This window comes from Brienomyrus brachyistius, chromosome 14, assembly GCF_023856365.1.
Source record: "Brienomyrus brachyistius isolate T26 chromosome 14, BBRACH_0.4, whole genome shotgun sequence".
Lineage (NCBI taxonomy): Eukaryota > Metazoa > Chordata > Actinopteri > Osteoglossiformes > Mormyridae > Brienomyrus > Brienomyrus brachyistius.
In genome coordinates this window covers 5,821,018-5,846,311 of record NC_064546.1, presented here as the reverse complement: position 1 = coordinate 5,846,311, position 25,294 = coordinate 5,821,018, and the positions used below count along the sequence as shown (strand labels likewise).

At 40.6% G+C, this 25,294-nt stretch overlaps 1 protein-coding gene across 4 annotated transcripts in view; it reads left to right on the top strand.

Annotated features, from left to right (window-relative positions):
• LOC125707168 (neuronal PAS domain-containing protein 3) overlaps nucleotides 1–25,294 on the top strand; it is a 280,684-nt gene that overhangs the window by 80,987 nt on the left and 174,403 nt on the right. For all 4 annotated transcript variants that reach the window (XM_048974125.1, XM_048974124.1, XM_048974127.1 and 1 more), the window contains exon 3: nucleotides 24,226–24,470. In XM_048974125.1, the coding sequence (XP_048830082.1) occupies nucleotides 24,226–24,470 (245 nt within the window). The remainder of the gene's footprint in view (nucleotides 1–24,225; nucleotides 24,471–25,294) is intronic.

The window sequence follows — 25,294 nt, the reverse complement described above, 5'->3', positions numbered from 1 at the left end:
CTGTTTCTTGCTTTCTTCCTCCCATATACAGAGCCAAGTGTGGCCTTGTTCAATAATCAATTGCCAGCACTGTTCCTTTGCAGTCCATAGTCCATCATTGATATGTGATACAGCAGTCCTTAGAGACACAAAACTACAATGCTTATGACATCCCCAGCCAAGGATGCTTCCGGTTTTAGGCTCAGTACCAGTTACACTCAACTGTACACTGAACCCCTTCATATCCATAGATTTTGAGAGAGAAACATTGAAAGAAGAATGCAAGTGGGTGATCTGTAAAGCCAGTTACCCGTTAAATGCTTGATGTTGGTTACATTTTAAAAACATTGCTCGTAGTTTGCTGATTTTGCCAGGGAAATAATAAAATTGGGGGGGGGGGGGGGGGGGGTTACATGGTGGTGCAGTGGTTAGCACTGTTGCCTCACACCTCTGGGACCCGGGTTCGAGTCTCCGCCTGGGTCACGTGTGTGGAGTTTGCATGTTCTCCCCATGTCGTCGTGGGGTTTCCTCCGGGTGCTCCGGTTTCCCCCCACGGTCCAAAAACATGCTGAGGCTAATTGGAGTTGCTAAATTGCCCATAGGTGTGTGTGTGTGAGAGTGAATGGTGTGTGAGTGTGCCCATGATGGGCTGACTCCCCGTCCTGGGTTGTTCCCTGCCTCGTGCCCATTGCTTCCGGGATAGGCTCCGGACCCCCCGCGACCCAGTAGGATAAGCGGTTTGGAAAATGGATGGATGATAAAATGCAGACAGCAGAATCTCGGGTCGCTTAGTTAGCTGAACGATAAATTCTTGTTGGCTTTGGAATTTTCAAAAATTCTTTGCAGGAATTTTTCGGTGAAGATTTGCTGCCAGTTGAGCCAGGTCACCCCCCCCCCCCCCCCGCATTGATTTGCTTAAATGGTGAATGACTGCAGCGTACACTGCCCCTAGTAAAATTGAGATAAATGGCTGCCTATGAAGCTGGAACGACCCCTTCCCCATGTGTGGTGGTGACGGCTTGTGCTCCGGCAGCACGCCTGTCCCATCCTGTTTATCCCTCCTCTCCCGCAGCCGTCTGCCTCACGTCTCCTCTTGTTTCACTGCACTCTTTCTCTTGCTGTCTTTTGAATTGTTTGCTATCAGTATTGACTAGAGAGATACTGCTCAGAAGACTGCAAGTGGGATTGCATATATTCATTTTGACTTACTGAATAGTTTTATAAATATACCAGTATGATTACAGTACATTGTAAATCAATCCATTTATCCATCCATCCATCCATTAATAACTGCTTCTCTGGCACTGGGTTATGCACAGCCTGGAGCCTATGCCAGGAAGCATAATATGATGTGACTTAAAGGGTAAAATTTATTAGCACTTTACCACACTTAAGTCATTATATCTTTATTGTTATTTTCCATATTTTATACTTATTTTTATTCTAATTTTGTTCTTTATTATTGTATTGTTAAACTGTATTGACTTTTCTGTTATATGCATTTTTCATCCGGCACAATGCAGGAAGCAGGTTGGAAAGGCATTTCACTGCATGGTGGTACAATGTGTGACTGTGTGTGTGCGACAAATAAATGCAAAACTTGAAGCAGAGTGAAGTAAGATAGTATTATTAAAGTAGTTTTCATTTTTATTGACTTCCTGCTATGTGTTATAATCTCAGATGTTCTGTTACACTGTTGTTCTTAGGCAGCTTTCTTTACAGCGAGCTTCTAAAGCTCTGTGTCCTGCTAGTTGATCGAAGCAGTTGATTATACAAGGAAAGTTACAAGCAGGCCTGACGATTTAGGTTTAATATACTGTGTGGCAGGTGGCCTGTTATGCCTGGGGAATCTCTGTAGGCAATGACAGCTCAGCAATCACACAGATCTTCTCTCTCTCCTCCTCCTCCTCCTCAAACCTTATTTGCCACCACAGTTAGTTGCCATGGGGCTTGTATTCATCCAGCAGTTTTGATTAGACTCCATGCATCACAATTTTTCCCTTTTGCCAAATAAGTCCATGCTGGTGCAGGAGTGAGCATGGGGCTGCGACGAGGAGCACGTGTGCTGGCCGCACCTGGCACGCGTCCACATGCTCCTCTGGTGAGATGTTTGGCAAAGCGCTTCCACACTTGGGCCAGTGACATTGAACCATGCACAGTTAATGTCAGGATGGCCGTCCTGCATGGGGCGTGATAATGGTCCGAGAGAGGGAGCGGGAGCAGAGTGAGATGTGGTGGACGAATATCCCGGCTGGCATGAACTCATTTACTCCATGGCACACATCCTATGCCCTGGCATGCTGTGGTGCTTAGCACAGCTCTCAGAGCATCATTATGCTGTCTATGTGTGCATACTTGCGAAAAGCCCATTACGTTAAATGACCATGCGCCATGGCAGCATGCAGACACATCATAGTGAGTGGTCCTATATGAATACTGGCTTGGAAGCACTCTAGAGTAAAAACAGCGAGTTACCCCTGAATGACTCCCGTATCGTTCGGTCCTGATTGGCAGATGAGCGTGCATAACGAGCTCCCTGATAACCTGTCTCTACTGCTCTTCCCAGGCTCCTCTCAGTGCAGCCGAGCGGATGCTTTAAGGTCTCATAGCGGAAAGAAGAGCACAGTTAAACACTGATGGCCAAGGCTCCATGCTGGGCCTGGGAAGTGTGAATGAATGTGCCAGTGGGTAAGATCTGGGCGGTGTGAAACAGCCGAAAGTGACGCGAGGGTGGGTGCTGGCGGCACTGCCTGCATTTGCATTATGTTACAAGGTGGTGCTTTCCTCTCCGTCCTCCGTCCTCCCCCCAAGTGTTTCAGCTGTTTCTTCTTTTTTTATTCGCACCCTTTTCAAAATAGCTGTGTGAGCGTGCTTCATCTGATGTGTTTTGAACATTGCATGAGGTTACTGCTAGTATGTACTGTATGACTTTGTTGCAAGTTTGCCCCTTTGATGTTTCTCTCTGACCTACTTTTTCTCAGATTGTAGAACTATAGGAATTCTTTTCTCTTTTTGAGTTGCCTAGCATTCAATTATTTAACTGTTTTTTTTCACCTTTTTTTCATCTACCTGTTTCTTTGTCTGTGAGTCGTTAATAATGCATTGTATAGATATCCTGAAGAGTAGACATCTTGTGTTGGAGAGCACTTCCCCCTGCTTTGTGAGATTGTGTTTTGAGGGAGTTCTTGCAGTGATGCCGTGACCTGTCTGGTACCAGTCTACCTGCCTGAGCTGCGAGCCTGATGCATTTTGGATGTGCAGATGTGTCTCTGGTGTTTTCATTCTGTGTGACAGTACACTGAGCTCGATGTTACTGGCATAAGTGGGACTTGCCCAGGCAACAGGAGTCTGATTTCACCCAAGTCTTATGTCTCTTTCCACAGTGCACAGTTCTTTACTAAAATGCAGAAAACAGCATCAAAATACCCAGCTCTTGGTTAAAGTTAAACTCCAGTCCAATCTTCATCTGAAAAATTAAACAACAGCATCAACTGAAACACAATAGTCCTTGAAAGATACATCGGAATGAAGCACAATGTAACCTGTGGATGTAACAGAGCATATTAGATGCGCTACAGTAATGAGGTAGCACTTTATAGTATAATCCACTTTGAAAACTCATTTAGATTAATTTGTTGAGTATACCGAAGCTTTGCTACTGCAAACTTGCCAGATGTGAAGATACAAAAATAAGACTAATCAGGTAAATGCTAGTGATGTGAAAGCGTCTTTAATGCATTTAATGAAGTGCATGAAGCAGATTGAACAAAATATTTAGGACATTTTTTTCATGTATCAATTGATTTTGAAATTGAGATTTAAATGGCATCCTTCAGAAATTACATACTGGACTTTTAAATAATTGTTTCTTGCTGGTGTATTTTTATTGTATGGCACATGGGGGTGATTGATAGAATTAGTTCTTTTTTAATGGTGCATAGGGAGAATCTTGTAATTTACTGCTTTGAAAAGGAAAGATCAAAGTCAAAATTTAGTTCATCCAGGTCAATGCAATATCTAATTTGGGAGCCTCCAGCAAGCACATTATTTGAATTTGGCACTGGCGCTGGCTTTAGATGTGGACTTCTGTAATTACACAGCTGCTGCTATGGAGTGATTGACATAAAAATTTGGCTGAAACCACGTGCACCATTTATGAGTTTCATGGAGTAGCATTTCAGCTTTAATTAATTGATTCCTATGCCTTTAAGGGTTTGTGAAATATTCACAGGATAGGATTAAAAAGTCACAGGGTTCCGTTTGAGTGTCACAGTCTGCAACCAGGCAGTTGGCAGAGTCCCTGCTAGTGGCTATTTGCAGTTGCCCCCCCCTAGCCCCAACCTGCTGTATGGCCAAAACCCATAACACACTGTTCAGAGACCTTTTAGTGCAGAACAGATGTGATGTTAAGTGTTTGACCATTTGATGTTGTGGTTTTTAAATGCTATCTTTTTAAAGAGGTAAAGGAATTAAATGCTGAAAAGCTGGGTCTATATTGCATTTCCAATGCAGCAATGTACAGCCAAAGTTTGTGTACTTTCATTTAAAGATCAAAATCACTCATTTTTTCAGGGACATTAAATGCAGTATGTTTTAACTCATTTAGAGTTTTCTGTTTTTACTAGTGAGCTTTCTTGAGTCCGTCAGATCTGGTTGCACTGTGTGTGAGTGGGCAGCCATTCAGGTATCCTACCTTTTGTCAGTTATGCTGGCACACCAAAACTCGCCAGGCATAGATGTTCCCCACCACTGTGAAATGCATGGGCTGCGAGCGCATGCTTACTTATGGGCACTGACTCGCTCTGTGCATTGGAGCTGCATTCTGTTCATCGGGGATGCTTCGCAGTCAAGCTTCCATTGCTGTGAATAGTTAATGCTGTATGATGACTGCTGCTAATGGAAAAATGGTTTTGATGGAATGTCTTGTACCCAAAACCTTGATTTTTATTTCCTTTGATGAGTAAAGGGACTTGCAAAGTAGAATTTGCCATCTGGAATTATCTGTCATGCAAATAGATGGAATGAGAAAATTTAGTAAAGGAAAATTAAATATCATTTGTCTGTACTAGTCCTGATTAATTTTCAGGAAGCTATACAACATAGTTCATAATGTATGTTATGATTAAGGAAGCCAAGGCTTAAGAAAAATCATGCATCATCTAACTCAATGCTTTGCGCATATGTGTTAAGAACTACCGGAGTTCATATTCCAAAGTATTTCATATTATTGAGAGGTAATCAACAAAGGATTTTAAGGTCATGTATGCATTATGGAAATACACTGTGTTAATGTGTATGGTATTCAACAGCTTACAAAGCATTTCTCTGTTTCTCTGTTATTTGTGGTAGGCTGTTTTTATTCTCTGTTGGAGAATGTCTATGAATTGGTTGCATAAATTGAACTGTCTCATGATTTTTCAACAGAAACAATAATGAGACTAAATGAGCAAAGGCATTGTTAATTGTAACTGAACTACATGGATATCTGTTGACCCTTAAAGTAAAAATAAAAGTGTGAAATTGGTGTTTTCCATAATTGCAGTGCTACATGAAATACACAGAATGAATTGCACATGCTACTTCAACTGGAAAATCATTTGTACGTATTGTTTAGCAATAGTAATAGCATTCTTTGGTCTAAACTGGGTAGTCCCTACTTTTTTGGGAGGTCCAGGCTGGGAGTATTGCACACTGGACAGTCTTAGACCTGGTATATAGTAAATAATTATGTGCCCACTCTCCACTCGTAGGAGTGCTGTTTTTAAAATGACACATGGCCAGATGTATTGTTTGTGCATTGCTGTTTCAAGGCAGCGCAATGTTGTTGCCCTTTTGACCAATAAAAACCATGTCTGAAGTCAGTGGCGCTCTGTTAAACGCTATTTATGCGGCACATTTTAGAGACATGACAGTGCAGGATGCTCATTATTGACACAGATACCTGCTCTAATGTGCACTTATGTTATTTTGTTATTTTTATTTCATTTACATATGTTTTATTATAGAGTACAACTGGTCCTTTCACGCAGTCATACTGCTTAATGAAACATCAAAAGAAAAATATATATTATATAGTAAGTGTAATATATATTAAGTGAAGAACAAACTGTATCATTCAAAAACTTTCGAGTTCATTATTAGAATTAAGCATTTGAAAGGCTGAAAATGCATTTCAGATATTTAGTGAAGTTACAAAGAAGGTCACAGCATTCTTTGTGACATGTTGGATGTTGCGTAACATTGCCATGCGTGATGGATGTCTGTTGGACATAAATGAAGACATATCAGAGGACTTAAGAAGGCGTGATGCTTAACTGCATGTGCCGATGCCAACAAAGGAGTGTACGCTGGCACAGCGCAGGCAAAGTGCTATCGGCTGACAGATGAGCTGAATCGTCTGTAGCTTGATAAGGAATCTAAATTGTGAGATGTAAAAAAATAACCACCTTCTTGACTTTTATTTTAACAGTTTAAAACACCTTAAGAATCATAGGCCGTGGCTTGTTTGAACAAAGATTGCACTTTTATTTGTATTCTGCGAATTGCAGACCCAGAATTAAAACTAAAAATAAACACAAGCATAATTAAGTCCCCGTTCCCAGTCACTGCTCTCATTCAGCAGCGAACTTCCCCGTCTTCTGACATCATTATCCTGATTTCGGCACTGAGTGGATGATCTGGTAATGCCAGAAAGCAAGGACAAACTCACAGTAGGCGCAGCACACACTTTGAGAATCACTGGGTTAGGTGGAACAGTGCTGCTCGCATAGATGATATGCTTGCACATTTTCACTTTGCGCACGAACATGTCCGTTTCATCGGCCAAAAAGTGATCTGGCTTGCCGGGCAAATGCACCATTGTAAAATCAATCCACAATAGATCATGCGCCGCTGCGTTTTAATGGTGAGGTGATGTGCCATTCCAATTGGTTCACTGCATGTTATACCTAATTAACAGAGTTAGGACAATCTTTTTGTGCCTTGCGCTGGGGCAAAGTGTGGTTTTTCTGCCGTCAAAATAGCAAAATGAATTTGGACATGCTCAAATCTGTTAGTTGCACTTTGCGTTAGATCCTTAAAATAGAGCCCAATGTGGTACAAGGATTCTTCCTGCAAAAAGCCACAGCAGAAGCAGCAGCTTCCAATAGTCAATGCGCAGAGCACCTTGTTTTAAATAATGTCTGTGAGTTAGTCACAGATAAACCCATCCCGGCACCTATAAACACACACATACACACACACACACACACACACACACACACCAGGCTCTGCATATCTATCAGGCAAAATCAGTCTGTTGAATGCCACTGCCAGCCCCTGACAGGTAGTCACCTTGCAGGTCCCGCTCATTGTGCCATGAATAAACATGCCCGGTCATCCTGCACTCCATGGAAATGCATGCTGGCTTCGGTAATGGCCTCTCAACACAACACAAGAACAGCGTCCTGCGCTATTATGCAAAGAGCAAAAGAGTTGGAGAGGCTCTGCTTACAAATACCCAAAGCAATCGAGGTTCATTAGAGTTGGCCTGCTAGAGCTGCCTTGTCCTGTGCTCTCAGTTTCCACAACTTTCCTCTTTCGTCTACCACATTTTGTGTAGAATGTCCATGGCAAATTGATTTTATTAATTTGCTAATTAATTTGTTTTATATTTCTGCTCCATCTAAAAATAGATTTTGAATTATTACATGTAGATTAGGAATGGGCAGCACTAGTCCCAGAAGGCCTCAGGGTCTGCTGGTTTTATGTTTTATCTCAGTTCTTAATTGTTTCACTGAAGGGATTACAAAGTTGGCTTACCTGATGTAAATTGGTTGCTAATTGAAAGACTACCCTAAAGCATCTGCTGGGCACCCCTTGTCTAGAACCGAAACGATGTTTCCTTCATATCCAGTCTGCATCCATATTCTTATTAAGGGAGGAAAAGCAAATGAGATATAAATAAAACTAATTCTTTGTGAAAAATAGCAATGGTTCTATAATTCAAGACCGATATGAGCTGGATTACAAAGCATGACCTATAACACTTTTAAAGGAATGTATAGTTTAACTGTGAAGTTCTGAATGAATGACTTTGAAGTGTGCAAAGCAGTCAGCTATGTCAAAACATTGTAGTACATACGCTGACTGCTTTGCTTTTTGGCTTTTCTGTTTGAGCGTATGTAATTATCTGTCAATCTCAATAACCAAAGGGCTTTGTTAAACAGGTGTACTGTAAGTGCAAGAAGGGATGCTTGATTCAGCTCTAAGGTGGAGAAGCAATCAGAGGTCTGTAATGTGCAGTAAATCTAACAAAAGGCATTTAATCTTAAAGCAGAAATTTGTCATGTGTCTATATAAAGAAACGGTCAGTTCCATAATCTTTAAAACATTTTTTCTCCGACTGTCTGCTTTTGCCATCTAAGGAAGCCTTTTTTTGAGCAATGGCTCATTAAATTCACAGTGCATGTTTGCTGATACTCTCGACAAGGGTGATAAAGCAGCATTCTGGTGCACATATTTACAGGTTGCATTTGTAGAAAATGTGGATAGGGAAGAGCTGAAACATTTGGCTTTGACAGCAACAATAAGTACAAATGTTTTCATAGCATGTTTGTAGTTCATTGGTTAATGGTATAGTGTTACTAAACTGTTAGCAATCAGTGGCTTAGTGACAGCGACAACCATCAATCCTTTATTTATTTACATATAAATGAAAAAAGATTTATGGTTTAAGGGGCAGTGCCTTAAAGTAGATAAAAGTTAATGTGGTATTCATGCTGTTTTCTCTTCTGTTTTGGTTATTTGGGTAAATAAACATATTTATTTAAAGGCTTTGAGTCAAAGATTAATTTATATTAGGAATTCCTTATTTTGAGAAGAATCATTGTTCACAGCAGCTTAGAGAACCCTGGTACTTATTTGTGAAATTGTATTTACTTAGAGTGTGAGTTTGTTTTGTTCTCCCTGATCATAGATGTTTGGGCCTCGTCTGCTTGCTGTTGCACCTGGGTCTCAGCATGGCTCTTTGTTTTAATTAGCGTTTTTACATCACGGCCTCCGCCGCCACTGCCACCCACATCCAGGTGCGTCACACAGCAGCCTCTCTCTTCAACATGTCGCCTTTATCTTCAGGTCATGCGGCCTTAGTTAATAGCTGGCAGCAACATGCCATGGTATCAGGCTTTCATCCCATTGCAGGAGATGGGGCATCTACATTTTATTGTTACATTTGTTTATCATAAATGTTGACTAATGTTATAACAGAAAAAAAAAACATTTCTTAAAAGATTAAGTGAAGCAAAATGATTAGTCCTTATAAAATATATAGGAAATGGTGCCTGTTTACTTGTATTGCTGAAGTATAGTAGTATAGATTTTGTAAATTTGTGCGCATTGTACTTGTCATGTATTCTTGTTCACAATCAGTATATTTCATATTTTTGCCCTTTTAATTTTTCTAAGATATTTTTCATGTATTAATCCTTCTTTTAAACTGCCTTTCTTTCATATTTCTTCTCAGCTCAATATATGGGAAGAACATTTCTGAAACCCATGCCTTTTTTGAATATTTTTTACTTTGGGATACTGCATGGTGCAAATTCCATAGGTATTATATAGCTAGTTGGGATGCCTTTATGAACTAGTTTTGCTGTGACTGTAGCCTGTTTTTGCTGACGTGTTTGAGAAACTGTCATGCAAGGGTAATTTCATGAATCACTGATTCCTATAACTCTGTCCCTCTGATTGTCTGCCTGTTTGCCTGCACATGTACCTATGTAGTATTAATATGTACACATGGTGAAAGAAGAATTATCTTGGTCAGTATATAAAGTGAGGTCTTTTGTCTCTGCATTGTTCTGGCCGGAGGGTAAATCTGAACAAATACAATGTATTAATTGATAGTCACACCAGAGCTATTTCCCGACATGCACTGTCCCTGGGTCCATGGAGAAGGATGTGGCAGCACCAGGTTCACCTCTGGCACTTGCTGCCTCCGTATGGTAATTCAAGTCATTCTTGGCTTGGTCTCTTGCCAGGAAGTACCAGTTAATCACAGACCATCAAATTAAAGCAGGATGTTTCTCACTCTTTCTCTAACCTGTCTGCTGCTTATTTATGTACATGGTTTAGTAGATTTTATTTCGGTTTCCCCTCCTAAATATAGCATTCTTATTTACCACAATAGCTAATGTGAGTTCTTAATCATATTTGTACCCACTGGGCTTTAAACATCCAGCAGGCCACCTGTCTTACACATTAGTAAATTCACAGGACAGATGGGAAGGTGAGCGCTTGTCCTTGGATAAACACATTCTCAAACGACAGGGGCAGTCTCAGGCCTGGCTGGCCAATCCATCAGTCCAGCCTGGGTGATTCTGCCCAGTTCTGGCGCCTTTGCCTCCTACTTGTGCCAGGGAAATGACTCTGCTTTCATGGTCATTTTTTTGATGGTGCTGCCTAATACCACACATATCTAAATACTGCTGAGAGCAGCAATACACTGCTAAGCTGTGGCATCCCAGACTTATCAACATGTCCTTTGTTTGAAATGTTGTTGCTTTGATAATTAAAAACAATTTGAATGAGCACTGCTGTGCGCTTGTTACAATACTACGTATGGTTAGAAAATAGATTACCTGTTATTATGGTTCAGAGTATAACCACTAACAGTGGAATTTTCTGTGTGACGTAGCAGTTCCCTTATTTTACACATAAACCCTTATTACCCCTGTCTAACACTGATCAGAGCAAAGCCCAACAGAGAGAATTTTGCTCCCTGCACTTCCCTCTCCCTTGCAAAGGCATGATCTGGTACTTTCTTAATTGTTTAAGATAGTCTTTAAAAAACAATTGCATAATTACTCTCTCCCATATCAAATTAGACATTCTCATTAGAAGCTCATTAAGTCACTTCCTTCAATGGAGCTGCAGAGAAAAATTAGCTCAGACTTGGAAAACCCAGTCAGAAAAGCATGTAGGAGCTCAGTTCAGCAGTCGCCTAATTACAGTTAAGATGTAGTATAGGCCTTTTGAAATGAAAGGAAACAAATGCATGAGCTTTAGAAAAGTCACAATGAATGTTGTGAAAATCTTCATTTTATGATGAAAAGTACTGTGATGGGTTGGCATTCCATCCTGGTTTATTCCCTGCCTTGCGGGAGTAGTTTCCAGGATAAGCTCCAGACCCCCAGTACAGTGGGTATGGTAAATCGATGAATGAATGAATCAATGAATGAATCAATCAATCAATCAATCAATCAATCAATCAATCAATCAATCAATCAATCAGTCAATATAGCAAGGCATGTGCATTTATTATTAATTAGCTAGTTTTAGGGTTTTAAATTATTAATAACCTATACGCAATCTACTATAGATGGATTATAGATGGATAGATGGATTATAGATGGATAGAACAAAGCACAAAAACTATATTTATTGTAGTTGAGGTATTTGCAGCTTATCATTCAGCCGTTGCTGTTTATTGGGTGTATTTTGGTCTAACCTGTGAGCAGCGGTAATGATAATATGGATAATCATGTTAATGGCAGGCTTTCATACCCATTGTGTAAAAAGGGCTTTGTGAAAAGTCACTCAGCAACACAAATGTTGTGGCCTGAAATTGTACTCTGTGTTATATAATACAAATTTGCTTCAGACTGCGCAGTTGTTTTCCTATCGTTCCCTTTCATTCCTGCAATCAAGCTAGTGCAAGTCATCATCATGTTTTGTGAGCTTATTATACAGGTGCCCCCACACTGAAACCTTTAATTAGCTTTCTGTGTACATACATAGAATTATGGTGAGAAAATTTGAGCACAGAAAGGGATATGCAGTGAAGAAAGGGAAAGATTTCAGCTGGTTTGCAGCAAAACTGGAGTGTGATTACCAGGTGCCGGCTACCTGGATTCCATAATCTGCTGGCATTTTCCACTTTCAGGGTTAATTCAGAATCCCTGTTTTAGTGTAAATTCACCGTGCCCAGTGTCGAGACGGGGAAAAGGAGCCAGCGAGAGCAATTTTACAGACATACAGCACATCAGAGCAAGACCTTATCTGTGGAAAGAACAGGCATCAAACAGCCGACTGTGGCAAGTTGTCTGGGGTACATTTTTCATGATTATTATTTTTTTGTGTATCCAAGACCTTCATGAATCAGTAGTCTGCTGGTAGTGGCCTTCAGGGAGAAATGCAGCAATAGTGTGTTTCCGTTCCTGCCAAGCCACTCGCCTTTTCTTCTATCCTGCATCCTTTGTTTTTCAAAACAATGATTATCAACAGCCAAACTTGAAGTGCCTTCCAAATGAAGGCCTTCTAAGAAAGAGCCACATTGCGCATCAATTATTTAGGTTTACTCTGCTTTGTACAAACGAGCTTTCTGGCAGTGTGGGGCTCCGCTCAGCCAATTACTTCAAGGTGTTTAGTTCATTTATTGTTGGAGGCGTGAACGTTGTACAGGCTGTCGGCGGCTGACCCAGCTAGGTGTCTTTTGTGACCAGCTTTGATCACACGCGGCTGGCCTGCTCCCGCTGTGGCAGCAGGAGGAAGAGCGGCTGCGGCAGTGGTGGGCGACTCGGCTGTGGGCCACTCCAGGTTAAGGAGATCGGGGGATCATTAGTGTGTGAGAGCAGCACTTGCAGAAGAGAAGGCTACCTGGCCGGCACCCCCCTGCGATCCGCAGCAGTGGGCGACCCTGACATCCTCCTCTGCAGGCAGTTGTCATGCTGTTTGCTTTCTGTAGTTGATATACCTTGGCTGCCACGTGGGGGATGGGGCTGACACCAGGCTCGGATCAGCGCCGCGCTGCCGTCCTCCTGCCTTGCATAGTAATTGCTGGAGGCAAATGTTATATAAAGCTGCATGTGGTAGTTGTTGGGGTCCTAACCTTGTGGACTGAGTGTCGGCGGTTCATTCTATACCGCGGCCACTTCCTGTATTACGCACCCAGACTGTCAGTTTTAAGTGTTCCTTGACGGGGATGTGTACTTGGGAAATAAATATCTGAATTATTTTTTAGACTTTTTTAGACTTAGGAAAATAGTTTGCAGTTTGGCTTATCATAACGTGCTACACATGATAAAGCTGGGACGTAGGCCTCCATAAAGCCATTCAAACCTGTTACCCGGAATAAGAAAGGTACAGCAGAGGAACGACAGATAAGGCACTAGTTTCCTGCAGTACCGCATACAGTAACAGGTGGTGTGGTGACTTGTGTGTCTTTGAATAGTTTAAAGGTCAGAAGTCAGACTTTGATAAAGCTCAGATAGGTTGTAAATAATTGTCACGGGCTGAAAAGAGACACACTTCAACATGTCCACGTGCTGTCTTACCTGTGATATTCTGTATATTCCTGTGTGGTCTGATGGTTTTCTACCCAGTTTATTTCTGCAATAGGGGTAATTAAGTATCTCTTGAACCAAGCTGATATGAAACCAACACAGGTTCATTAATGTGAGATGCTGAGATATTGAAGTTGAATGCTGTTTTATTTGGAAAACCACACCGACAAATAGCAGGCACTGAATATTTTGATTTTTACCAACCTTCTTGTTTATTCCAGATGTATGTGTTTAATTTATGTCATGTCATATGAACAGCTGTGTAACATTTACAGTTTATTATTCTGTTTCAAAAAGCTAAGCTAAGGTCTTGTCATGCATTTATTTATGCAGGAGAACATTTTTCACCTAATCTTTCCGTTAGACGTGAATATTCATGATCATGTACCCATTCCCCACCTGTAATCCCTTGAATTAGTCTATCACGATTCAGCCCTCAGCTCCATGTTGCTCTTTTTTCTGCAAACATGTGTTGCCTTTCTCATCGCCTTCACTTTGTCCATCTTGGCAGTGAGTGGCAACTGAAGCAGTCTGCAAGATAGCGGGATAGGAAGGTTGGCTCAAGTAATTTTGTGGCTCCCAGGTGATGGAGGCTTATATGCCATTAACAGTGTCTATCCCTGTTCTGAGTGTGCCAAGTCCTTAACAAGGGACCACCGCTAATTTCAGAGCTAATATTGAGCCGTTCCACCTCAGTGGCTGCAGCAGGTGCCTGGCTCTGACAGTGAGCGAGAAAAGTGAGAGAAAATTACCATTGTACTGTAGAATTTCTCTGATTGAGCCTGGTGATTACACTGTCAGAGCGTGTGCGGCGGGAAGCTGCAGGGATGGCGAAAGTGCCACAGCTCTGCTCATGACCACACCTCGTAGCTGTCTTCAGATAGCAGCTCCTCTGTTCCAGGTCATGTGAAGGGCTCGCTCGCCAATCTTTCGGGCCGAACTGGGAAATCTGTTAGCAGTGTTCTTAAGTGTCCCTTAGAGGGTTTTTCCTCGCCTGGTGTACCATCAGGCAGTGGATTGTGGGAAAACAATACTGAAAGGTGGATGTGTAGGTGCACAGCGATGACTACATAAAGGGGTAACATGGCATTGCTAAGGCATGGACTTAATCTGATACCCACTTTTACGCAGTAAAATTAAAGCTGAATGAAGGTACTACAGTATTTAGTCAGTGTCTATGAAATGAATATGGGACATTTTTTATTACCTTTATTACTTGTCCATCTTCCAACCATTTGTCTTTGTCAGGGTTGTGGGCATTTTATATGTTAAATCATGTGTATAAATACTATGGTTGGAATATTATGTGTATTAAATATTATGACTGAGATTATAGAGAAATGGATTGTAGCTGTATTTTTTTTGTCATGGTTATTTTTTGTGTGACTGTACAGTAGTCCAGGTGAAATCTGATACCTTGCATCATAGAAATGGCGCTCAGATCCCACCCAGATGTGAGGCAACCTGTATATGACAAGACAGGCACCTTACTCAGTGTCTAAGAGTCCTCAGTATAGCTCCACTTTGCCACTGAAAAGCAGAAGAGCTTTGTGTACTCTGCTATGTAAATATATACTTCGACATATCAGCTGTGATTCTGCATGCTTTCCATCAAACAGCATGGGACTGCCTACGCCACGCATGATCCTCCTAGACGAGGAGGATTCATTTGCTCTTCACCCGCTTGCTTCCTGTGCACCGCGAACACACACACAGGCACTCTGTGTCCCCTTTGGCCTGATGCCTATGAATTGCGGCTCAATATAGTCCTCTACAGTGTTCAAAAGAATAAAGCTGAAATGTAAATAGGAAGCCTTTTCTCATGACAATGAGACTCGTGCAGGAAGGGGGGGTGAGGGTGTCGAGAAGGCTCCTGCCCATGTGCTAATGAAGGGGGAAGCTGTCCTGAGAGCCTGCGTGGCTTGGCTGGCGCCGCATGCTACGGCAGAGCTGCCGATTGTCGCCTCTGTTCGCCAGTACTCATTTCCCATATCCATTATCAACAGAGGGATTTTGCTTTCCACTTCATTAATCATTCCAATTCATGCATTTAATGACATTCTACATTTATAGTAACCACATCATGGTAAACCCATAAAGGTCCACCAGAGCCTGCCTGATCTATTGTGAAGGGTTCAGCATCTGTAGTGCAGATAACGGCTTGTGGCTTCACTTTAGCAATCTCCCACTTCACAGGCAAGTTTTGTTCTGCTTTTTACTCTTCTGCGATATTTCCATTTGAAGCAATTGAACAGAGAAAAAAATAGATGGATTCTGGATACAGAATATATGTAGGGCAATCAGTCTCATAACAGATTCAGTTGAGTCAGATCCAAGAGCCTGATGACCAGTTGTAAAATCTGGCCAGGTTTGATTTGCCCCCACTGGGAAATTTTTTGTGTGGTCTGTGACAGTAGAGCACTACACACCTCAGTCTCCAGCCCAGGAGTCACATGTATGTGTAGACTGTTTTCCCAAGCCATTTTGCAGAGGTATTTAATTTTCAGCTATTCGTGCAATACATTTTATAAAATGGCTCATTTGAAGGAATGGATTTTGGGTAAATGCATTGGTATTATTATCTTGGAAAATAAGTCTTTTAAGAAATCAAACCATGACATTGGATCTGGAACTGATAAGGAGCTGATTGTGTGACACACAGTGAACTGTGTCTGACAGAAACTGCTGCAGAGCACATACAGCATTGACAGCACCTCAAAGCTGAAGCATAGCTACAGTATGAAGACATAGACACAGCTTGTGGTCAGATAATGCCCCAGCAAACTCATGGGAATGCAGGAGACAAAAATGAAGCTGATCAACAGATGGGAAGAGGCAGCTAGAGGCAACTGGGGTCTGGCTTACTGCCATCAGCCACTCCTGCTGCCCTTGTTCTGCTGCCCTAGGGCATGCAAGTTGATCTGCTAATTTCTGCTCAATTCCAGATGCAGGGCACAGACTATGCCCACACCAGAACACGTTGCATGTCCAGTAAAGGCCATGTGGCTCCTTGTGGAACCACTTCTATGTTTTATATTGCATCCTATGAATGCGCATCTCCTCTACTCTAAATTTGTCACATGAATTATTAACAGAAATAGACCTAATTCCCATGCTTCTCAACTTCTGGCTGAATATGGATTCTGATTGGGTTTTGTACTGTATTATATACTGTACAGTAGGAAGAGGATCAGCTTAATTGTATATTTCAGAGACTGCATATCTAAGGAAAATGTGGCTGTTTAATTTTTTATATGCGTATTAGATTTAAAAGAAGATACATTTAAATAAACTCTCCTACACAGCTCCTTTTAAAGCACAGAGATTCCGATTTCTCACAATCTACAGTATGTGAGATATTTAAACGGGATTTTCCAGAGTGGGCTACCATCTCTGGAATGCAGGTGAGCGACGGCGAGCTCTTTACTGTCGTTTTGGCTGCTTTGAGGCGGCGCAGTTGCCATGTAATCGCATTGAAGCGGGCTTACCTGTGCTGCCCTGAATGGATTTATTCACAGCTAACGGGATTTGCTGTGCCGCGATGAATCACTGAGCCACGCTGCCGCCATCACTCTGAGCGGGGCTCTTAATTACATGCCAACAAGAGATCGCCGCTGACATGCCTCCGTGTGGCTCGTTTGAGCAAGGCCACCCACACTCGCCATACCCAGTTAGCTACATGGGGGCGCCACTACAGGTCCACTCATCCCCTCATAACTGCACTTTATGTCTGTCCTGTGTTGTTAATTGTCATAACATTTGCTCCAAGAGAAACGCAGTTTCAACCCTTGTGTGCTTGAAAACTGCGAAGACCATTTTGCTGCACGTCCTTTTTCATCTTTACATAGTGGAAAAAGCAGCACAGTATTATTTTTAAATGAAACCATGAAACAGTAGCGACTCATAAAACTGTCAGTAAAAGCAGCAGAGTTCCAGAATTTCACTTGGCTCTACAAATTCTTTAATCGGGATTTTAAATCTAAATTGTGGCAGAAATGAATCTCCCTGTTAAATGCATGCCCTGAGGGGCACTGCATTCACTTTGGGTTACTCTTGGCAATCCCCCTGGTACTATGCCACTAGCCAGCGGATGACTAATGGTGGTTTGTCAGTATCACCAGAGCATCGGCTTAGGAGGAAAATGCACTTCATAGAGGCGGAGCCCAAATGAGCCAACATGACAAAAAAATATTAAAGAAGTAAAGGTTAATTAGTTTGTTTCTGAATCTGAAATATGTCCCTATTAAAATATGGAAACAAATTGAAAGCATTAGTGAGACATCAAGGTGACATACGGTTCGGGTTTATGAGTGTGTGTTTGTTCATGTGGGAGTGAATCAGGGAGAGTGATCAGGGCTCTCACAGTTGTGACATCACAACTTCTTTGCTGGAGCAGCATGGTGACCTTGTGTTGCTGACAAACATCTGTACTGTTGAACATAAAAGAGGGAGTTACTTGCCTGCCCAGGCTAGCAGCCTGCCATTAGTGCTCCTCAGCTGTCTCAGCCAATGTGAGATCAGACTCTTCTCACAGCTCCATTCATTTATTGACTGTTCTGCACAACACATCATGCTTTGCTGAAATGATGCACTGTTTGGTCTGAATCAGTAATGAGAAACCCACGATGAAGTCTAAAAAGTCTAAACTCTGCTTTGAATGGTTTCCTCAACAAATAAAATGTGGAACATGACAGTAATTATCAAGACAATCTTTGCCACTTAAAAATGTCTTGAAAATGAAGAACAAATTTCAAATTTCAAATTTCTCTGTCCACGGGATAAGCTGTCGAGAAAAAGTCTTTGGAAAAATATAATTGAAATTTAACGAAAGTTCTTTGTTGGATTTCAGGAGTGAGTCTTGGCTGTTGATGAGGAAGCCTGGCTTTAGCTCATTGGTGGTCCCATCTCAAAAGTAACAAAAAATGTTTTGGAAATCCACTCTTCAAATGTCTTTGTGAATATATACTTTTGTGCTCCATGAAATGATATGGATGTGGACAGCCTAGCTGTTTGGTTTCCTAAATGAACAGGGAAATGCTATCTTGTTTATTTTGAATGAATGAAATTGCAAATGTTCATTTTAATAAAGTCATCTGTCTATATGAACAATCTGTTTGGAGTGTCATTTGAAGGTTTTTGCATTCTAAACACCAGTTTATATATATGTATAGTATTTATAATTATTTTCTCTGCAATGAACAGAAAATGCTTGCATACAATAGTGCTTACCAATACATTTTAAGATTAGATGTACATGTATAGGTACACTTCATTTCAAATGATGAACAAATGTCTAAGCTACTCAGATTATCAGACCGTTTTTGAGGCAATGCTATATTGATCATTGATGTCATGATCCTTCAGTCTTGTATGATTTCTGCAGAATTTACAGTTTAAAACAAAAATGTATTACTAGTAAACAGTTTGTTTGTGGTTTGCATGTTCTCTCCCTGTTGCCTGTATAGTAGGAGCATGTGCGTGTACTGTATGTGCCCAGCAATGCTCTGGCATTCCATCCAGGCTATAGCCCTGCCTTCCGCCCTATGCTGCCTTTGACAAGCTCCAGACCCCCCAGCAACCTTGACCAGGATAAGTGGTCAGAAGATGGACAGATATATTTTATTCTAATATCTAATATTCTAGTTAATAACTTTTAATTTTTCACACAGAAAACTTATAAGGCATTACTATAGGAGGCCGAGGTAACATTCAGAAGGGAATAAGAGGTTGTACATCTGTCTTCTTCTGTCTGTTTTTGGGCCTGTGTGTGTGTGTGTGTGTGTGTGTGTGTGTGTGTGTGTGTGTGTGTGTGTGTGTGTGTGTGTGTGTGTGTGTGTGTATATGTGCGCGCGAGTGGGTATGCACAATGTCCCTATAACTTGATAAATATCCAACTCTATTTTATAAAAATCAGTGACTGCTATGAAAAAATGTAAAATGCAAAAACTCTTGTATTTTGCTTGGTTAATTATGGTTATGGTTAGGGCAAGGTGGGGTTAAGGTTGTCATAGTTAGCGTTAGCATTTTTCCCATAGAAGTGAATGAGTGGGCCCCATAAGGATAGGTATACCCAACATGTGCGCGCGCATGTGTGTGTGTGTGTGTGCATTCTTCTTCAATCTGTGCAAATTAAAGGGCAAGGTCTCTCCTGCTGCATGCCTTGTCTTTTATATTCACGTCCTCCCTTTATCGCCCCAGACGAACAACAACATATAAAAAAATGGAGGCTGTTAGCTCAGCCAACCCTGTTCCTTCATCCATGTAGGAAAACGTATTCTTTGCCACTCCAAGCTGCTTGGAAAGACAATGACCAATCTGTTGTTTCCCTTCTTTGTAATGTGGTGTTTATGCCCTGAATAGCCCCTTTTACAAAGCTTCAGAACGGGCCAGCCGAGCTGCCACCAAGTGTTGACAGCAGAAATAATTTGACAGCATGCAGGGTGTCTGGTATCACAGGAAAGGGGCTTTATTCACCACCAGCAGGGCATAATTCTGTATAATTTGTTGGTATTATTCTTCAAATTGCCCACATCATTGTGGTCATAATCAGTGTGTATCAGAATTGATTAATGTGGCCCTCTCACAGTCCACTTTCCTGCTTTATTCTGCCTCCATTGTGTTCAGGCAGGTATTTCTTTCATTGGCTTCAATAGCTGCCCTCAATACCACAGCAAGAGGTAGGAAAACAACAGCAAAAAGCACAACACATAAATGGCTGCATATTTTTCTTTTTTCCCTTTTTTTGCAAAGAGATGCGATAAATGAGAAACAGCTGGGCTGTTAATGTTGTGACTGTCATTAACGGGCTCATTCAATTACAAAGAAATGTGCACTTTTGCTCTACTTTTTGCAGAGTTTGGATATGTAGTGTGCATATGCAACACTATGTGAATGGTCTTTGTGTACTATTAGATTTGAAGTACCCTTGAATTGAGGAATATTAATTGTTGCACAGTGCTAAGCTTGTCAAGTAGGTTTGATCATCCGTCAGAATTCTGCATAATAAAATGTATCTTTGTGTGTGTGTGTGTGTGTGTATATATATATATATATATATATATATACACACACACACACTCGTGCACACAGACATGTATGTATCTATGTATTTTTTTCTTTTTCTTTCTCAGCAGAAGGCACTGATGGATAATGAGTGCTATATACTCATCTTTCAGGACATCAAAGCCACCTGGCACGCTTAGTAAAGGGGCTACATGTATTAAAGATTATGGGCTTCTGTAGCAACACAATAAATAATATACTTCTGGAGTTCTAAATAAGGTTTCAAGACATGCTCCTAAGGAATAGTTACTTAATCTATCTTGTTTCTACATTTAACACAAGTTGAAAAAATGAATTTCAGCCGTACCTGCTGCCTTAACTCCAAAATCTCATCTTGGCTTTAGAAACATGGTGGACGTCTGTCAGTCTTACATATAAACATTCACTTGCCAAGAGAGCACAGATGTTCCACGCAAAAGTGACAATATTTTTTCATCAGAATTCCTTGTTGGGACTACACAGTGTGGTCAAGCTAGTGAAAAATTAAATTATGTTACCTAGGAGATAGCATTTACTATAATGAAGAATATATTCTTGAAAATGATCCCTTTCTGACTACAGCAAGGAGTAGAGTCACAAAAGCAATTGATTGGTCTTGGCATTTAGCCTTCTATCAGTGGTGTCATCCATTGCTTCAGGAGGGAGGACACTAATCTAAAGTGACATTTCTGTTCTGGCTGGCTTTTCTGCCCTGATGAAGCAATTACTACAATCGTGAATGATCATTTTCAGAAGTTTGTATCGCTTTAATTGATATTTTTTTGTTTTCTGAAGTTGGACGGTAGAGTGAAATGTGAGACACAACTGCTTATACCCTAATCTTCTTGCAAATGATCAGCAATTTGCAATTATTTTTGCTGTTTAACCTGTGGCAGGATGGTTTGTATGGAATCTACTAATACATACGATTTATTGCACCAGAAATGAAAAGGCTATTAGAAAACTGGACCATCATTCATTTTCACAAGTCAATCTGTAGAAATGAGAGAGCTGGTATTGAGAATCAATGGTTATTGCAAAGCTTTGGGTTATGCATTGGTGGATTTTGAACTGTCCTCTTTTATAGTAATCTGGAAGTAAAACGAGAGGTACAGTATTATGCTAACACAGTATTTCACTGTGAAGTAAAATAGCATGACATCAGAGACAATGGCAATGTATTCCTCTACAATGACTGCAATCAGAAAGCACTCAGATAGCTTGATTTTCCCACTGCAAATTTTTGTGCAGGCAATTACTGTTTTGCTCTCATGTAATAATGAGGTTTTATGTGAAGTTACGTTATAGTGCTTTATCATCTTTCTATATATGAAGATCATGCATTCATGGTTTGGTTGAGAAGACATCATAGTTCATCACTTTCAAAGCCTGAGAAGGATATGTGGCTACATAAAAAAAAAAATCATACTGCATGGATGTGTTATTGTAGTCTTTGCCCTTTAGAAACATGCATTTAAAAATTGGATATGTAAATAGACCTGAAAAATGAGCTTTTCAAAGTGAAATACAGACCACCCCCATTTCTGGAAATAAACAAACAAGTTATCAATATACTAGCTCTATTTCTGAAATGACTGAGCTTTGTGAGGGTGCATAGCCATTGACTCGTGAAGAAAACGAAGGTCTGTAATTAAACCATATATAAAATCAAAAGGTATTTGTTAATTGTAAAATCACATGGATTTATCATTATTATACTAATTTGGTGTCTTTAGGGATAGTTGTTTGATGAGTATTGTTGAGACTATAATAGACCTAAAGAAATGATAGGGTGCTCAGACACTCTTAATAAGCAAGTTGGAGGGATATGTGGTATAATATGCAGCATCCAGCACAGGTAGCGTGAGATTGCAGTTTGGTTTTAAAGCAAAACGATGTCTACACATCTTGGCATGTTCATCCATTCTCCTGATAGCTGTTTAAAAGGCTATCTTGCAGCTGAACTGGATTTTCTTCCTGATTTCATGTTTTAAAAAAAGTGTTGCGTTTGACACCTGTAATATGTGATAAATATGTGCTGACTATGAAGGTCACACAACCCTAGCACATCAAGAAACGTTTGGCATGCCTGCGTAATGTTTTCCAAGTGTGTGGAACAAATGAAATTCTGCTGCTGTGTTGCAGCTTGCCTCCAAACAACTATTATAGCCAGCTTTATATATTGTCTGTGCAGTAGACCATCAAATGGAAGGTTTCTTCTGCAGAGATGATCGAGAGTAGCAGTCTGCCACTTAGATGTTAGGTCATTGATATTTGGTATTGAAATTAACCTGTAATGCCTTTGGTATCTACAAAAGCAACACAAATTGATTATGACAGCTATGAGCATTCCATTAGTGTGGCAGAGAGATGCCTTGGGTGCCACATGAAGATTTTGACAAGAGAGCTATGAGAATTTTCCTTGGGAAAATGCAAACATTGCAAATTGCTTAATGGCAGAGGTGGTGCCAGACTAGCTATTGAAGTGAGAAACCGTGTCTGTGTTCACAGCAAAGGTATCGTGGTCTGTGCAAGGAAGGGAAAATCTTGCTGGTTTCTTTTTTTTTCCCAAAATCACCCTTAAAAAAGCAGCTGTTTTTGTCTCTCCTTCTTTTTTATCCACATAGAATTTTTTCTGCCTCCATCTTTCAAAATCAACTCTAACCGATTTTGCATTAGTGGTGCTAAAAAATTAATGTAAGTGTCGGCCAGTAGGGAACCCAGAGTGTCGTGGATGATTTATTGCCAACTTAATCCATTATGGCTGGAGATGATGAACGCTACACAAGGCCAGGAGCTGCGGACGTGGTTACCATGGGTCGTTTTATATTAAACAACACATGTGAGATGGGCAGCCTGGAATAGACCTTAGATCTCTACAAACAATCATTATGCATTTTTTACAGGCTTACAGTCAACCTCCAAGTAGGTACTGTGCTAGCGAATTCTAGTAATGAATGGAATAAATACAGTAGTTGGTATAGTTGAATGGACGAAATAGTTGGTATAGATTTTGACTGAGCTGACATTTGGAGGAAATCTCATGTTTCATATTCATTACAAATATGTAATTGTCCATGCATATATTGCCTTTTTGTCTGCATTGTGTGTAAATATGCAATGTCAAACTGTATGAAATTATTACATAATTTTCAGAATTTTTGGAATGTGTTTTGAATACAAACTAATTAATATAGTATGGATGTAATGGCATCTTGATTCTCGGCACTTGGATTTATATATGGAATTACTATTGTTTGTCTGGATGTTGAGATTATACGTGCATTGTAAATATTTGTAATCAGAAATATATTGCTTAGTTTTTATTTTAATGAGTATGATAAAAAGGTCTCATTTAATCAGTAAATTAGCTTGCCAGGTACGAATGATCTGTACATTTAGTTTGCCTTGTACTTAAAATTTCATTTTCAGTACTGACAATGGAAAAAAAAAATTATTAATGTGGAAAGTGGAAACGCATGACTCATAAACTGTTCTATGTTTCATTTTATCACTGCCTTACAATTGGTGTCCTGTATTGTCTTCATTTGTTGCGATTGTGGCACCTCCTTTTATATCTATGTTGTGTGAAAATGTATGAATTGTATCAACAATCTGGATAACTACAAGAAATTGCCCATGAAATGTGCTCTAATCTTCCTGTACGGCATAACAATAGATAAAAACAAAAAGTGATTCAACAAACATAACAATAAAAAACTGCACTACAGTGTGTGTATGTGTATATATCAATCTGGAAGCAGTCAACGTAAATGAACATCGAAATGAACATTTGAATAATGTCTAGAAACATGATCAACCAGTGACTACTGTATGCCCTTTGGACCAACAAAACATACACTGACCCAAGCTTTTCTCTTAGGTTGCAGGCTCTGAGGAAGGAGAAGTCCCGTGATGCTGCTCGCTCAAGACGTGGAAAGGAGAACTTTGAGTTCTATGAGTTGGCCAAGATGCTTCCACTCCCTGGTGCCATTACTAGCCAGCTGGACAAGGCCTCCATCATCCGCCTCACCATCAGCTACCTGAAGATGAGGGACTTTGCCAGCCAGGGTGACCCACCGTGGAACTTGCGAATAGAAGGCCCTCCACCCAACACCTCGGTAAAAGGTGAGGAGTTGACCTACTCATGCTGCACCTCCATACACATGATCTACACATAACACTGTCAAATGTGGTCTTTGTGAAAAACAGATACAGTACTGACTGCACATAGGCATAGACAAACAGGGTGAGAACATTGAAGTGCACTGGGTGCCATTGACAGTTTTCCTGAAATGTGAATTTTGTGAATGATCAGGTGTTTGTTACCCTTTTTCAAAATTATATTTCTACTGGTTCCTTAGTTTGAAGCTTTTGCAGGGGATTGTCAAAACAAGGATTTTGATACCCATTATCAGAAGAATATTTTTAAAGCAACTCACAAATTAACTCACCTTCAGCAGTGAATCTTGCAGGTGAAACAATTGATGAATTAATAACATCCTGTTTATCATTTTGGCAGCATTCCTCTTTTTAAATCAGTCAATTGACCAGTGCACAAACCAGAAATAAACAGAACATGCAACATGCATTTATGCAATTAGACATAGTTTACCTCTGAAATTAGAGTAAGGCAGAAACAAACCTACTGTATGGGGCCCTATTTTTCAATGGTGCGATGGGCGAGGCAAAGTGGTTTTGCTAGTTTCATACCAGCGCATTTCTCATTTTAACACCATGCCTGCACGTTGTTAAAATAGCAAATGATTTTGCACCCGCTTCCTGCTTGTAGGAGTGGTATTTTTTAAATGCAGCGCAATGGCATTGTGTTTTTTGACAAACTCCATGACTAAAGTCAGTGGCACATTATTAAAAGGTATTTAAGTGGCATGGTGCACGACACTGGTATGCACCCGAGTGTTGTGATCCGGTGAACACGGGTAATGAGCACG